Here is a 17,372-nt window from a genome sequence, read left to right as displayed (position 1 = left end):
AAGAAAAAAAAACGTAAAAATAATTATAATAAATTATAAATAATTAATAATAATTATAAACGTTAAACGTTACTCGCTGGTGATGAAGCTGATGAACTCAGAAACGCATTCCTGAACTGTCTCTTTAGCATCTTTGGCAATTTTGCCATTGGCAGGAAGAGCTTTTTTCATGATGCGGCTGATGTTTGCGATTGGAAGGTACCTATCTTGCTCTCGGATGTTAGAGCGAGGGCTGTGTTCGCCGCTTTCGTGGCTTCCGCCGCCTGGACTAGCCGGACCTTCGGACATATCGGCGGAACCCTAATCTGATAAAGAAAGAAGCACAGAAAAGGAAAAAACATGGTGAATTTGTAGAAATCAAACCCTAGGAATAGATCGATGAGAAAGTGAAACCCTAGAGAGAGAGAGAAAGGAGAGAGAGATAGAGAGGTCGTTGTGTTGTTGTTATAGTTTTGGAGGGATATGATACCTGAATTTGTATTTGGCGCGAGAATAAGATGAGATCGGTGAGAATGGAGAAGGAATCGGACGCTGGAGAAGAAAGGAAGGAGGAGACGATTGAGATCACAGAAGGAGACCTATCACCACCGTTCGTTTTCTTTTATTGCAACAGACATAACACTACACAGCACGCTCCTTTGCTTTTCCCTTCGTTTAATTCTTAACCTATTGTTTTTTTATTTCTCTCTCCTATACTTTATTATTTTATATGGATGAAAATTCTAGATACCGCTCCCATTGCCTAAACAGTTAAAAATTATAACAAATTGGTTTTCTCGCGCCGAAAATAATATTAAATTGCCAAAAATTCAAATAAATTATAAATAATATTTAAAATTAAAAATTCAAACATACGCAGTTAATGTATTCAAACAACAAATTATCTTAAAATAATATCATTTTGACTTTCCAATATAAGATTTTTTTTTAAATCTAATTCTTAATCAATATTATATCAGTTATTTTCAAACATTATAATTCACTTTATAATATCAATCAATGAAAAATATATCAATAGTTAAAAACATAAATAAATGATACAATTTTATAATGATCCAAGTTCTAATCTATCTTGAGTAGTGCATATAAGTCCAACATTATTAATCAAGCGGATAAAAACATACAGGAGTGTGAATTGTGGTGCAATATTTATCAAAAAAAGACAATTTTATTATTCACATGATAAAATATACTTTTTTTATAAATATTTCTCACTCCTCTTAAATATACACTTACTTGAACATCATAATATTTATGAGTACTATTATTTATTAAAATCATAAAAGTGTTGTTCAATCTATCTCAATTCATTCAATCTCTTTGATCTCATTAAAATTATATAATTTAATAAAATTAATATTAATCTAATATTTTATTTACCATTATTTTTTAATATAATTCATTACTATTTGACTTTCTTTTAATTTTAACTAATCAATTAATTTTCAGAAATAATAAGCTCGTTAATCTATAATTTTATTGCATAATAATTAAAATTTGATTAAATTTATTTTGATCAAAATTCAAATCAAAGTTACTTTAAATAATTTATTATTAACTTTTGAATCTAATATTTTCTTATTAATTGTTCTACTTTGAATGAGTATATTTGGTCAACAAAAATAAATTATTAAAATTGTCCAAAAAAAAGAATAAATAACAATTTAAAAATTGAGTCTTATGATAATATTTTTGGGGCTAAATGTTATTTTATGATCTGACTAGGTGTGTTATTCAACCACGTGTTAATTAAATTTATAAAGAAATAAGAGAATAAATAAAGTCTTTGATAATTTATTTGGGCTGAATATCATTTATGATTCTGACGAGGTGTGTTATTTGCCCACGTGTTGGCTGTTGGAACTGTGTACTTGACGACGTGACTTTTGGGCTTGCCGCTTGGTTTGTTTTTCTCACGACGTCGTTTGCTCCCTCTAATAAGGAAAATTGTTGTTTTATGGGTGATTTTTTTAAATAAACCTTACAAGTGGTGTGTACTCTACATTCCTTATTTTAGAAAAGATACTCTTTTCTTTCAAAAACAAATTACTCCTTGTTAGAAAAGTTTGTCACAATTTGTTTTTTTTCAGAATATGTGTACCATAAACTTAAAGTTAATATATATACTAAAGAATAATAGTAGCGACGTATTCTTTAAAAAATATTATATAATATATTTTATTTAATTAATTAAAATATACATGATTTCATTAAATTTATATTAAACTCACGTATTTTAATAGAATCTATGTAAATATTAATTATTCAAATAAAATGTGTTAAAAGGTATATGTTAAATATGTTAATAATACTCCTATAATGTAAATCCCAAATCTACAATGGATATAAAAAAAAATTGCAATTCATATTATAAACTTTATTTTAACAATACATATTGTAAAGTTGAGGTTTGTTTTTGAAAAATTATGCATCATAAATTTAAAGTTTATTGTACTGTTTTTTCATCTTCAATATATGACTTTATATACTACATCATCAAAATAATACAGTTTATAGTAATATTAAATTTATTAACAAATACTTGATATTATTTTTATAAATTTATCAAAAGAGACTAACGCAAATAAACAAAGTCTAGTGAATGAATCGTTACTTTCATTTTCTCCATATATTCCATAAAAGACGAGATGTAAATTTGACCTTCTAACAAAAAAGGAAAGTGTGTTACATTTTTTTTTCTCTCATACTAAATAATAATCCTAAATTAATAATTAATTTTGTTAAAAATTTAGATTGAATTTTACAAAAATGGAAAACAAAAAAAATTATATTTAAGAATGGAGAATATATATATATATATATATATATATATATATATATATATATTATACACAATATATAATAATATAAATAACCAATAATATTTAAATATCTTAAATTTCTCGTATTAATTTATTATATCATTTTATTTTTATCTTTTTTTTCACCGTATAATCAATATATCAGATAATCACCACCACTTTTCATTTTGATCTGAATTGATTGATGTCTAAAAATATTCCCACCAACTGTGGTCATACGACCACTCAAAAAATGATGGTAGCATGACTAATCTTTCTGATTAAATAAATATATAATTTAATATATTACAAAATTTAAAAAAAAAAAATATATTAGTTATCATTTTTAAGGAAAATGCATCAATAATTAGTATTAATAATTTATCAGTTATATAATATTTTATTTATTTTACAATGAGTGACCTATTAGTTAAAAAAAAATTAAAATAAATTACTTTTTCAATTTATTTTTTTTTCTTTTTAATTGTATGTTTTAGTTAATATTATTTGCATTATTTTTACTACAATAACTTTCACAACACATTTATGATATTCTTAATAAATCTATTTTGATAAAAATAATATTCTCTAATTGATACATTTTTTTTAATATATTCAAAATGGTCAAATAATTCACTTTAAACAAATAGAATAACAAATTCATATTTTGATAGATAAAAAAATTTATTTACAATTGATTCATTTTATTAACTTATATATTAAGTCCCCAATCTTCCATTCCTTGGGACATTGCTTAGGAAAGTAAAAGATTGTCTAAAAGGTGGTTGTTATTATTAGTATATAAACTGCATCCATTTCAAATAATTTCAGTAACACCGTTAGGCAGGACAGGATATGGACCATAGAATGGAGGGCTCATACAGAATCATTGTTTATCGGTTGGTGGTTTCTCTGCCTCACGTGGAATTGCAAATTCGCAGCTACTAATATTCATGTGAATTTGCAACTAACATTCATGCGAACTTGTTTTCTATTGGTCAACCCATCATCATAGTGTGATTTTCGAATGTAGCCTTCAATCTGAGGTTGTTAAAATCGTACAACTGCACAATAAACCAATTTCGACTGAACTTCACTCTAAGTTTGATTTTTAATTAACTCGGAATTCAAATCGAGTTTATCCAACTAAGCTCGCAATAAATTTGATAATCTCAAATAAGCTTATAAAAGTTTTCCCAAAGTATTTTTTATATGTTGCAATAAACTCGGTATATTTGTACGGAATTTTTAACGAAGGTTTTTGTTTTCATCTAAGTTTTCACATTTTGTTAACTCTCTTCTTTGTAAGTTTGATTTTATTTACATTAGTTTTTTATCTTTATAAAAAAAGTATTTAAGAGAAAATGTGATATTAATGTAAAAATAACAGTTTTTAATAGTTACATATTTATTTGTGATTTAAATCCATCACAGTTGAACCATGTGAATTATGGTGTAGAAGTGTTGTCGGTTTGATATCCTGTTCAACTCTCACAAAATTGGTTTACATAGCATGAAGGGTAAATAGGTTATTACCCATTGCTATGCAAACAAATAAAAATTGCAGAATAACAATTCAATGCATACAACATCATTGATGCTTGGAAATGCCTAACACCTTAACCCCAGTGGACATACACTGTTCATATGACTGGGAAGGAGCATTTAATATTAATTAGACCACAATATGAACACACTAAAAAATAGAAAAATATTGTACTCTTTTTTACCAGAGAAGATAAATTTATCTTGCTGTAGGCTGTGCAATGGATTGATCAATTGAAAGGAAACTCTCAACTCTACCAATATCCATTGAACCCAGGTTCATGGAAGAATGAAAAGAATTTCTTGACACCTCATCAGAATTGCCTTTTCTAAATGTTTCAGCCTCTCTCTCAATAGATATTGCATCTTGTATCTCCTTTAAAACTTCCGAAATTGACGGCCGCATATCTCCATGAGGTTGAACACACATCAGTGCTTTCTCTGCTATTTTCCACATTGATTGTAGGTCATAGTTGTTACCTAGCAAAGGATCAATAATGCCTTGTATATCTCCACTCTCAATGTGTAATTTTGCCTGTGAAAACATTTGATGCAGAAAAATGTTTAAAAGGATTTTAGAAATATACTTTTTATTACTCCGAATTGCAAAATTATGGGCTAGTAGAGAAATCAAAACTCACCCACTGAACTATGTTTCGGCAATGAATGCCAAAATTTTCATTTGATATTGCTTCTTGACCAGATATTAGTTCAAGAAGAATTACACCAAAGCTATAAACGTCACTCTTGTCAGTTAGCTGTTGGGAAATATAATACCTATATAGAGAAAGAAGAAAAAATTATAACAAGTTTTGAGGTCACTCTAATGTTTAAGTTTATTTTATCGGTGGAAATGAAAACAGGAAACACTAGAAGTAAACGGGGCCTAATATAGGAAAAATGAACAAAGGCCTTACTCAGGATCCAGGTATCCTACTGTACCGCGAACTATGCTTGAAACATGGGAGACTCCATCAACAGCAAGTTTGGAAAGACCAAAATCTGAAACCTTGGCTCTCATGTGTGTATCCAGAAGAATATTGCTGCTTTTTAAGTCTCTATGAATAACTACAGGAACACAACCTGTATGAAGGTATTCAATTCCTGGACAAGCATATGAGTGTTATAGTTAATAACATGCAATTTGTCATATATGAGAAGGGCTATTTAATCCTATCATCTTAAATAACGCATTAGCGTTAAAATTTGTTAAACATAAACCTTTGGCAGCATCTTCTGCAATTTGAAGGCGTTTAATCCAATTGATACTTCGCCCATGCGTTAAAGGGCCTGCAAGAAGTACAACAAATTTCAGGACACTGGCTTCTGCTCTAAGATTAAAATCATGTAGGCTTACCATAAAGATGTTCCTTAAGAGTGCCATTATGCATGAATTCATAGACAAGTATACTATTCTCTTCTTCTCGGCAATACCCAAGAAGTTGTACCAAGTTTCTGTGGTGTATTCTTGATAGAAGAGTCACCTGGTTCAAAGAAAGATATAATATAAATATCAGATCAATTCACTGACAATAATAATGTTGGAATACTAAGAAAATTTTATTTAATGCAGCTAGGTTACCTCATTGGAGAACTCGCGCTTGCCTTGATAGGAATTATTCCTAAGAACTTTAACAGCTATCTCTTTTCCTTCTTTCAGTTTCCCATAGTATACAATTCCAAAACCACCGGAACCGATTCTTTTCTCAAAGTTGTTTGTAGCACTTTCAATTTCAGCTAAACTGAAGCAGTGAGCAGCTTCCGCAGGATCATCACTCGTCCAAGAAGCCAGCCTTTGAGTAGGGACGGAAACTATGTGTTCTACAAAGATTGTAAACAAGTAAATCATGTTTAATCTGACGCTATCAGTAGCAGATAGCTGAAAATAATAGTAGGTACAAATTCCGCTATGCTACAGTGCTATAGCGCTGCTGCAGCCACTATTTGACAACACTTTGAACAAAATTGTGTATTGCAGAACAATAGTAGTTAGTTAAAATTCCGCTATGCTATAGCCGCTATTTGTCAACGCTGGTTTGATCATCTGGAATATCTGACAACAGAATAAATAATTGTGCTTAGAATCTTACCTTTCTCATAATTCCTTCTCTTGCCTTTACGCATAACCAAGCAAGATATAACAGTAGCCAAAAGTAGAACAGAAGCACCGACTGCTGAACCAATAACAATATACATGTGGCTCATTGTTCTGCTTCCTCTATGAAGGTTATAGTTTCCAGAGTAGCTGATGCGGGAAAAAAGAAGTAGTGGTTGTCATGTAAATATGATTTAGAGGGAACTAGAAAATTTGGAATAGAAGACAATGCTCTAAAATAAGAAAACCATGTTTCTACTTTTTCATGTATAACGCTGCACGGTTTCGTCTTATGTTTAAGTTAGAAAGTAAAAACTGTACTCACTTAAAAACTAAACCATTGCTTAAAAGATCTTGTGGCACCACTCCAGATAGCACATTATTTTGAACATACCTGCAAACATCAGAGGCATTACCCGAATTATATCAAAATAAAACAAAAGAATGAAGCGCACAAGTATTATTTTGTGGAGAAGTATATGTCCTATTGCTAAAATCACAACTGAATGCATCAAAAGTATACTAATTTCCAGTTTGACAAATTAATTATTTATGTTCCAGGTAACTTACAGTTCCCTCAAATTCGGAAGGTTCGCCAAAGAGGCTGGGAGCGTACCCGTCAACTGATTATTTTCAAGATGACTGTAAGAGGAAAAGGTTGCAATTAACTGAATACTGCAGAGCAAAATGAAGGAAATAAGTTATCAGGGATTACATGATCTTTAAGTCCATGCACCCGGTAAAATCTGGTAGTGGGCCGGTCAAGTAATTTCCATCAAGCCATCTGCATCCATTAATAAAATTACACCATTATCACAAATGACAATATAAGCTTGATGGATCAAACAAAAGACATCAACAGCTCTTTACAGAAAATTCAGAAAGCAAGATGAAACTTACAGTTCAACCAGACCAACCAATTTGGTAATATCTGAAGGAATATTCCCGGTCAAGTTTTTACTGGATAACAAGCTGCCACCACAATGGACACAAGGTAACTATTATAACTCACTTGCATTTCTCCTTTATCATAAGCAAAAAGATTAACCTTTACATTGAGATTATTCTTGGTTGCGGATCTGAGCTACAGCGGACCCATGACCATGGAACAGGAAGACATGGATCGCCTCCTTCTTGTGTCCAGTCCGCTGAAGAGAAGCGAGAAAGCACTCCAGATATAGCTGCAGCTGCAAAATGTGGAACCAGTCCAAACATAGATTATAATTTTCTAAATATAATGCTTCAAACAACATCTAGTTCATAATGGTTTGCATAACAACCAACATATTTATTAAACGGTTATTCTACACAGTTTCAAACTAGCCAAACAACATATCATACCATCAAATTAAGCTTCTCGTTGAGGGACTTACCATCGGGTGAACCATCATTTTTCTCAAGATACTTATTTATCTCCATGGCATTTAGGAGAGGTCCCTTGGATGAATCAGATGTCTTCCCAAATTTAAAGGAGAGCACAAAAGGTAAGGATAAATTGGTAAATCCTGGTTCATAAAGGCGATATTTCCCTGGAGCATTTTCTACAATATTAACAACAGCCTTGCTAATATCAGGCTGGCCTGGAAGCACAAGCCTGAATTTTCTAGACTCGTTTGGAGCCAAATCTTCGATCTCTGCAAAATAGGTGACTGCCCAAGCAGTGCCGGGAAAACCATCCAAATTCAACCGGTAAGTTAGAGATCCGCTTGTACCCACTACGGCTGTTTGCATCACTTTCACGGGTGGTGCTTCATATCTGTTAACATCAATTGGTACTTTGGTAGAAATTTTTTCAGTTCCAGCAGCAACATCAACAAGATAATTTGCTTTCTTCACAGAATCAGACTCCCAAATTCTATCAAAAGGGTCATCAGGATACCTGAAAAGAAAGAAACGTAAGCATCTTGTAACTTATAAAACTGGAAACTGTTTCAGAACCACAAGATAAGACTATGAAGCAACATATAGAATGGCTTAAGGTACCTGATAGGAGCATCACTCTCTGCACCAAAATTTATCCTTGCAGAGACACTAAGGTAAAATTGTTGCTCATATTGAGTAAAATAAATTGAACCATTGAATTGCCGAAGTTCAAGCGTAGATATGAATGGCTGTCCAGTTGTTGCATTTGATAAACATACACTCACAGTTGGACTTGAAGCCAAAAATATAAGCTCTCTCATTTCTATACTATTAGCATCAGATATAACAATGGTAGACCAGTGTGTAGCACCAACAGAAATGTCAAATTTAGGATAAACATTGTTTTTGTCAAAGTTGCCATACAAGAAAGTTGCCCTTAACAGGTACCTTGTCCTACTGACAACATCAAGTGTGTAACAATATTTCCTGGAATCAGCAGGAAAGTGTCGAAGCGTGGTGTATTGCTTCCGTGTCTCATTCGCAACGGATATAGTGCTTATTTCTCCATAATTGAACTTAGCATCAGTAGTCCATTGAAGACCAATTTCATCAGTGAAACTTTCTGTACCTCCACAGTCCAAACTAATAAAACCTGCTGAAAATTGCATACTTTCTTAGGCCCTAACTGGATAAAAAAAGCATAATTAACCGGTTATAATCTAACCTCTAATGGTATAAGTGCTTATGTATAAGATTCTTATACTCCCTTCAGAATGAAATATAAGCAAAGACAAAAGTTGAAAAGTTGATATATCTTGACTAAATTTTTAAGCAGAAACATCAAACTTTAGACTACTATTTTTATTTATATTGCATTTTAAGAGAGTATTTCTATAACAAAAAAATAAAGTCAAATTGTTCTGATGTATAAATAATAAGTTGTTTCCATAAACTATCATTCAAAACTTATGAAAATAAGCTAAAAACAATTTAGGGACATATCATAAGTTCTGCCAAACCATCTCACAAGTCATACATGATTATGGTAGTAGATAAATTCAAATCAACAAATTCAAATAAACTTACTAAACAACAACCTATATGTATGTATCTAAATCAACAACATGAAAAAGCTTAAAACTTAGTTTCTTCATTACTTCTATTTATTTATTCTTTATGTGTGCGCTAATTGAAAAGGCTAAAACAATTATTGATTATAGTTGAGTTGTATGTCTCTATGAAACAAGATGATTTGAAATTGAAGTAAAATGCTGGGGATTTGTAGGAACATAAATTTTGTTCATCTAAAAGAACAGTTTAGGGCATGGGAGAGAAAAAGGAAAAAGAAAAAGAAAAAGTAATATATAAGAAAAGAGAAGAAATGAAAAACCTTGAATGATCTGAGGAGAGGAAAAAGAGAATAGCAGAAAGAGTGAGGAAAGGAAGAGAAAGGTAGTCTCCATTTTCAGTGTGTGAAGAAGGCACCATAAAAATGGTGGAACAAAACACAGAAAGAAAGCCACTCTCTCACTGCCAACCCAAAAGGAACAAGACCACCACCTTTCCGAAATCGTAGACTGTTGTATTGTAGTATAGTGTATATATAAGTATCCTTGTTCTGTTCTTATGAACAAATATTGTCATATTAATTTTTGCACCAAAAATAAATATTTGTTTCTTTTTTTTTCAAAGATTCTCTAAACTATGTATGAAATTCTTCATTTTAGTCTCGTTTTTTAAAAGTCTAGAAACCAATAAGAAAATATTTAATACTCTTCATATATTAAATTATTGATTTTCATTTTAGTCAATTTTTAAAAAATTTAGAAACCAATAAAAAAATATTTCATACTCTTTATAAATTATATTATTGGTTTAAATATAATTTAAATTTATATAATTATAGCATTTTTTATTTTAGTCTTATTAATTTTTTATTATTCAATTTATACATTCAAACATAGTTATTTTCAATGGTTGACATTATAGGTGGCTCAATAAAATCCACCCCATTATTCAATAAGTTTCTATCTAAAATTAAAAATAATAGTATCCTTGCACTAAAAATAAATATTTGTTTATTTTGTTTTCAAATATTCTCTAAACTATATATAAAATTCTTCATTTTAGTTTCTTTTTTAAAATTTTAAAAATCAATAAAAATATAATTTTAACTTATATAATTATAGCATTTTTTATTTTAGTCTTATTAAATATTTTTTTTATTTGATTTATACATTCAAACATAGTTATTTTTAATGGTTGACATTATAGGTGGCTCAATAAAATCCACCCCATTATCCAATAAATTTCTATCTATAAAAATAACTGTATCCTTGCACCAAAAATAAATATTTCTTTCTTTTTTTTTTTTCAAAGATTCTTTAAACTATATATAAAATTCTTCATTTTAGTCTTGTTTTTTAAAATTATAAAAATCAATAAGAAAATATTTCATACTGTTTAAAAATAATAGGCTTAATTGCAGTTTTAGTCCCTCTATTTTAGTTGAATCGTGAAAGTAGTCTCTCCATATTATTTATCCTCAGTTTTGTTCTCTAAATAGAATTTTGGTCTAAAACTTGATGATTTTTTTTTCTGTATTTATTTAAATCACATCATACCCCAAGATTTTATGGTACAACAATTGTATCTGAAATCTATTATCACAAATGGTGTAGTACGACGAAAATTCATCAATTTTTTGATCAAAATTCTGTATGTGGGACAAAAACTGGGGAGAAATAAAATGGAAGGATTACTTTTGCGATTCAGCTAAAATTGAGGGACCAAAACTGCAATTAAGCCAAAATTATATTATTGGTTTTCATTTTAGTCTCTCTCTCTTTTTTTTTTAATTCTATAAACCAATAAGAAAATATTTCATACTCTTAATAAATTAAATTAATGGTTTTCATTTAGTCTCTTTTTTAAAATTTTAGAAATCAATAAAAAATATTTTATACTCTTTATAAATTATATTATTGGTTTAAATCTAATTTTAATTTATACAATTAAAGCATTTTTATTTTAGTCGTATTAATTATTTTTTTATTCAATTTATACATTCAAACATCGTTGTTTTTAATGGTTGACATTACAGGGAGTTCAATAAAATCCACCACATTATCCAATTAGTCTCTATCAAACATTAAAAATAACAGTTTTTAAATTTATAATTGTTGAGTTTAAATAAATAAAACTCATAGACGTCAAAATTAAAAAATAGTATTAGTATAAAGATTATAAAATCATATTTAAATTTATATTAATTTATTGACAAAAATATTGTTTTATATACTTCAGACACTAAAGTAAAGGGAAAATGTTGGAAACAAAAGGAAAAAAATGATAGTTCAGTTACTAAATTATTAGAGTAGTTTATTGAATTAATAAATAGACATGATACAAAAGATAAACTTTATAATTATGTATGCAATATCCATATTCAATCAATTATGTTATTTGATTCTTAAAAAGAAAGAGGATTTTGATAATCAAGATTTTCTAGAACTTAATTAAAGTTTAAACATATAGAAAGTCTATGTAAATAAAGTCACTTTAATTTTAGTTCTATAAAAAGTTTCTTTCTATTTGACATTTAAATTTTAAAACACTATTAATTTAGTTAATCGTTTGATTTTTGTGTGTAATAAACACAATTGATGATGTGTCACAGCCGACAAGAAGACATAACTTAGTAACTCGTCAACTAAATTACTAATCATCTAATTAACTTCATTAGTCTATTTTTAATTATTATTGACAAATGAAGAAAAAAAATTGCATCACTCCAAAATTCAATACAAACCCCGAATTCAGAACAAACATATTCAAAAATCTGTTATAGTTTCTATAATTACATCACCGAGAACAAAAGAAAAACATCTTAATAAAAAATATAAGGAAAATGAATTAGAAACAATTTATCATCATATGTTTTGTTCCACCCAAATCTACTTTGTTCCACTCATCATCAATACAAATTCAGTATGGAACAAACATTCAAGTTAATTAATGTATATCTACTTTATTCCATCCACTCAATACAAATCCAAAAAAAATATATAACTTTTGAACATAATCTCACGCAAACCTTCAAATCTATAATTAAACCATAATATTTAATCCGTTCTAACTTTCTATCTATTTCATTAGGATTTTATTTCGTAAAAACCATATATTTTCTATCTATTTCATTAGGATTTTATTCCGTAAAAACCATATCTTATTTGGTGTAGATTATTCATCATAATGGCGAGAGAAAACACTCAAATGAAATACATAAAAAATGAGTTATAAATTTTAAACTTTCAATATTTTACAGTTTTTGTGTTTGTTTTTGTTTTTTAGATTTTTAGTGTTATTATGCATTCTCATATCTCATTTTAGAAATAAGTCATCAAATTCTATTATCTTGTTCACGACAACAAAAATTTCCTTTTTTTATTTCACAACTTGCTCATACTTTCCTCCTCTTGGAGATACCATTGAAATGTTGTTGCGGCTTCGTTCTTCCTCACGCAACCTCTATTTTCATGTTTCTTGTGATTTTTTGTTCAACAAAAATAAATATGAGAGATCAAACTAAAAGTGTTTTAAAATTGTAAGGTTAAATTAAAAGAAAAAATATATTACAAAATTAAAATAAATGTGACCTCTATTTGCATATACCTTCTGCACATTTAAGCTTTCAATTAATTAATCTCCATAGGAATTTTTTATCAAGATATACAATTTTTGTTTTAATTAATTACTTTGGATCTAGTAATTACTCTTGTGCGAAAATTTTGCATATAATAATCTAGGAGTAGGGCTGTCAAAATATGATAGTTTATATGAGCTAGTCCATAAAACATAGGACTTGGGTAAATAAATTCAATAATCCATTGTCATTCGGGCTAGTTCACATAGATATCGGATTGTCCGCAATCAACATAACTAATTTAACAAAAATAAACATGATAAAATTAGACCAGAGATCCAATAAATATTAGCAAAAAAGAGATCAAACTCACTTATCCACTCATAATCTAATAGTAACACTCATTGAAATTGAATTGGATATCAATTTATAATTTACACTAATATAAATTAGTTTCTTCTTAATGTATTTATAGCATATATATACCTTAAAAAAATAAACATGAAAGAAAAATTTTATATTAAAAGAGTTGCAAATAAATAAAATAAATACATGGTTGCTATTTTTTTAGTTTGTATTATATAGTTTTTTTGCCTCGGCCTACAAAAACCTACATTTCGTTAGGTCCAACCCTAAACGAATCGAGTAAGTTATTTTGACATATCTAATTTAAAATTTACAATATTTAATTACCGTTAGTAAATGTAATTATATTATGCCAATATATTGTTTGGAGACTTTTATCCAGTTTTTTGGAATTTAAATGTTTTAAAGTTCAAGTTACAAATAACATTTTTTTACTCAACTACAACTTACAACTTGAAAATTAAATTTAAGTTATTTGGCGATATAAAAAACTTTCTAAATTAAAAGTTATTTTCAAACAAATATTGTTTTGTTGTATTGTTTTTAAACTCACAAAATTATAGAAACGAAACTCTCAAATTCTTTTGAAAAATGAAGACATTTCAATGTGACAGCGTGTTTTCCTCTCCTTGTATTTTTGTTTTTTATTTAATTTAATTTTAGCTTTAAAAAACTCGCTTAATTCACAAAAAGGAATAAAATAAAATAAAATAAAAAAACCAATGGCAAATTATTGATTGTGATTTGTCTAAGATATGTGGATGGCAGCACCTAGTTTGTGTATAAGTTTACAAGAGCATAAGAAGATAGATGCGTAGGAGAACGAAACAACATGATATAAGTATGCCTTTCTATCATGCTTAATCACTTTCACTCGTCACCTTCCTCAAAGCACGATCTTTTTTTTTATTGACCCAAACAAAATGTTTTTAAATTTTTATGTTTTTGTTCTTTTTATCACGTTCACTCATTTCTTACTTTCTCTGTAGTCTATTTCTCTTATTTTTTTCTGCCTTTTGATTTTATATACCTTATTTGTCATTACTCATTACATTACATATATGATGTGAAAGCACCATTTTCCGATTAACAACTTGATATATGAGCACGTGAAATTTGAATTTTTTAATATTATAATTATTTATAATTAATCAATTATATATATATATAATATTAATCATTTATTTAATTATCAATAATTTATATTACTTGAAGTGAATTGTTTATTATTTAAAAACTAAAACTGAATATGTGTGGGTGAGGTAGCTTTATAACTTTCAAAAAGTTGACAGAATTGTAGCTAATGTTTTTCTTTTTGCCTCGGCCTTTTAACTTTTGCTTTTGGAATTTTATTGGAATAAAAAATATTACAACGTCCATTTTGATTTTAAATACTCTGCATTTGTCTTGGGAGTTTTACACAACGTTATTATTTTAACGACAAATAAATATCAATCAAACAATAATTTAATTAATAATTAATCATTTAAAAGAATACAAATTTGAATTTTAACTAAAACAATTATTTGTTATATTATCAATGCTCATTTTTTTGAAGAATCAAATAATTAAGACAAAAAAAAAATGTTAACCTATATTTTTAGAAAACTCAAAGTTTGATTTTTTCTTTCAAAACATAAATTCTATTCAGGATTTTTTTTTAAAAATTTTTTATTTACTATAATGAAGAATAATTTAAATAATTTATTGAAATTTATAAAAGTAAAGGTATAATTATGGATATAACTGATCATCAGACTAACAACATATGGTCCAATTTTTTTAATCTTTTTAAGAGAATTATAGAGTCCCAAAATATATTAAGAGTGAAAAGTTCACTTTGTATTATAGGACTCATAAACAAATATTATCGAAATTATTTATAATTTTTTGTTTTTTATGTTATTTATAATGTGTTTATATTATTTATAATTTAAATAAATATTTTTTATTTTATTTTAATTTAATATTTATTTTTAATTAAATAACTAATTTTAACATTAATAGAGAAAATCAAAATGTTTAGAACAACCTTGATATGATTATGAGGTAAGAGGTAAAATTTTCAGAGGCAACAATGGTTATTTATTGGGATGAAAGCATAAGTAAATTGTAAACCAAGAATAAGCATTGGCCTCAGGCGAATCGGCCTATGCGTTTTGGGTATGGGTTTTGTACCACGCACTCCCCTATTTTTACCTCCCATCCCTCCAATTTTTTAAAGACTATTTTACCCTTATTTAATTTGTATAAAATTATGGAAAAAAATTTCATTTCAGTTTTCCACCCCAACTTTCAAATGTTTTGTAAAATTGGAAGCTTTCGAAATGTAATTATGCAGAAAAAATTACTAATTTCAAAACTTTGGAAAAATACCAAACTTTCGAAATGAAATATTCCAGAAATTTCGAAACTTTGGATGAATATGAAATTTTCGAAGTGTATTTTTTTCAGAAAACTTCGAAAATTTCAAACATTCGAAGTAATTCCATTTCGAAAATTTCAGAAGTTTCGAAACTTTTGAAACTTTCGAAACTTTCAATTTTTTTTAAAAAATGACTGAAACTTCCAAAATTAAATATCAAATTTATTATTACTATTAATTTATTACCATAAATTTATTATTATTTATTACTGTTAATTTATTACTAATAAAAATGTATTTCGAAACTTTCCATTAATACCAAATTTTCGAAACTCAACACATATCGAAAGTTTTGCAAAATTTTGCATTTCGAAACTTTCATATTCTTCGAAAGTTTCTGTATTTCGAAACTTTCTTGTTCAAGGAAACTTTCGAAAGTTTCATTATTTATGGGAAAAATGTACTTCGAAAGTTTCATCATTCGAAACTTTCATATTTTCGACTTCTATTTCGAAATTTTCATTTCTTCGAGCATCAACCATTTCGAAACTTTCTAATTCCATAAACTTTCGAAAGTTTCTATGTTTCTAAACTTTCGAGACTTCCATTTCAAAACTTTCAACATGATACAAACTTTTGAAAGATTTGGGGTTTCACACATTTCGAATATTTGAAATATTCGAATTTTTACTTACTTTTGAGATTCGGAAGTTTCAAATGTTCGAGGAGTGGGTAGGATCAGATTCAGATATTACAAACTTTCGAAGAAATTGGGTAAAAAAGGAAAGTCAATTTTTGTTTGGATTTTAATAGATGAAATTGAGGGTAAAATGGTCTTTTACATATGATTGAGGAGGTGAGAGGTAAAAATGGGGGGGTGCGTGGTACAAAACCCTTTGGATATATGCTAATGTATTTGGGTACATCCAATCCTTTACCACATGTCCCAATTATTGAAGGGTTTCAATTTTTTTTATTGAATATATTTTTTATTTTAAAAAAATTATAAATTTTCAAGCTTAGTTCATAAATTTTTTTTTATTACTTTTAACTCTTATTTTAATTTTATAAAGACTTTTTTTAGGGACTAAATTATTAATTTTTATCAATTTTATTTTTTAAAATAGAGAGAAAAATGAATATTTTTTAAGGACTAAAAGTTGAATTTTTTGTATAAAAATTAAAAATAAAATTTTGAAGTTTTATAAAGACTAAATATTTATCTTTTCCCTTTTTCTATTTATTAAAATTACACATTTTTAATTATAGATATAATATTTAAAATTAAAATATAATTTCTAAAATATTTAATAAAATTGTGTATTTGAACCTCCGATAAATATACCTTCACATATTTTTAATACTGGTATACTCCCTTATTTCCATAACTAAAATATACTTCACCAACATTTCAACTACAACTTTATAATAATCATGTTTCTAAAAAGCATACGTTGTAGATATAAGTGATCTATCCTCTCTCGATTTTGTCTATCCACCTCATACTAATATACCATTAAAAATTAAAATATAATAATATATTTTACACTATACAAGATTATATATAAATATATATATATATATATATATATATAATTTGATAAAAATAGATAAACATGGAGTTTGGATAAATATCCACCTATAAAATATGGTAAATGTGGAGATATACCAACAAAGTGTGTGAATGTGTTT

The 17,372-nt window shown here is 27.7% G+C and overlaps 2 protein-coding genes across 5 annotated transcripts in view; both read right to left on the bottom strand.

Annotated features, from left to right (window-relative positions):
- LOC101512494 (nuclear transcription factor Y subunit B-8) overlaps positions 1-676 on the bottom strand; it is a 4,774-nt gene extending 4,098 nt beyond the window's left edge. For both annotated transcript variants that reach the window (XM_004493885.4, XM_073366698.1), the window contains exons 1-2: positions 470-676; positions 74-305 (exon numbers count right to left, since the gene is read on the bottom strand). In XM_004493885.4, the coding sequence (XP_004493942.1) occupies positions 74-288 (215 nt within the window). In that variant the 5' untranslated portion in view covers positions 289-305; positions 470-676. The remainder of the gene's footprint in view (positions 1-73; positions 306-469) is intronic.
- Positions 677-4,249: 3,573 nt separating this feature from the next.
- On the bottom strand, positions 4,250-9,894 carry LOC101511746 (probable LRR receptor-like serine/threonine-protein kinase At1g67720). 3 transcript variants are annotated; one of them, XM_004493883.4, is made up of 15 exons: positions 9,695-9,894; positions 8,425-8,956; positions 7,815-8,320; positions 7,496-7,628; positions 7,342-7,413; positions 7,157-7,225; positions 7,012-7,083; positions 6,767-6,835; positions 6,437-6,591; positions 5,929-6,167; positions 5,704-5,830; positions 5,568-5,636; positions 5,264-5,450; positions 4,988-5,123; positions 4,250-4,881 (listed from the first exon to the last, which is right to left on the bottom strand). In XM_004493883.4, the coding sequence occupies exons 1-15, from the start codon at positions 9,765-9,767 to the stop codon at positions 4,546-4,548; spliced, it is 2,775 nt and encodes a 924-aa protein (XP_004493940.1). In that variant the 5' UTR covers positions 9,768-9,894; the 3' UTR covers positions 4,250-4,545. The 3 variants fall into 3 exon arrangements, with proteins under 3 accessions (XP_004493940.1, XP_004493939.1, XP_004493941.1); XM_004493882.4 differs by having other exon boundaries at positions 8,425-8,959; positions 9,695-9,893; XM_004493884.4 differs by having other exon boundaries at positions 8,425-8,989; positions 9,695-9,869.
- Between the last annotated feature and the right edge of the window lie 7,478 nt (positions 9,895-17,372).

Source organism: Cicer arietinum, chromosome 3 (assembly GCF_000331145.2).
Source record: "Cicer arietinum cultivar CDC Frontier isolate Library 1 chromosome 3, Cicar.CDCFrontier_v2.0, whole genome shotgun sequence".
NCBI classification, from domain to species: domain Eukaryota; kingdom Viridiplantae; phylum Streptophyta; class Magnoliopsida; order Fabales; family Fabaceae; genus Cicer; species Cicer arietinum.
Note: the sequence above shows the minus strand (reverse complement) of the source record. Positions and strands in the feature narration are given on the sequence as shown.

What these genes read in the sequence shown, in the direction of transcription:
- LOC101511746 (XM_004493882.4), bottom strand. Translation starts at nt 9,767, where the DNA reads ATGGAGACTACCTTTCTCTTCCTTTCCTCACTCTTTCTGCTATTCTCT. An exon ending in AGCGCGAGTTCTCCAATGAG is followed by an intron (nt 5,831 to 5,928) that starts GTAACCTAGCTG and finishes TCTTTGAACCAG; the next exon opens with GTGACTCTTCTATCAAGAAT. An exon ending in TGCAGAAGATGCTGCCAAAG is followed by an intron (nt 5,451 to 5,567) that starts GTTTATGTTTAA and finishes ATGCTTGTCCAG; the next exon opens with GAATTGAATACCTTCATACA.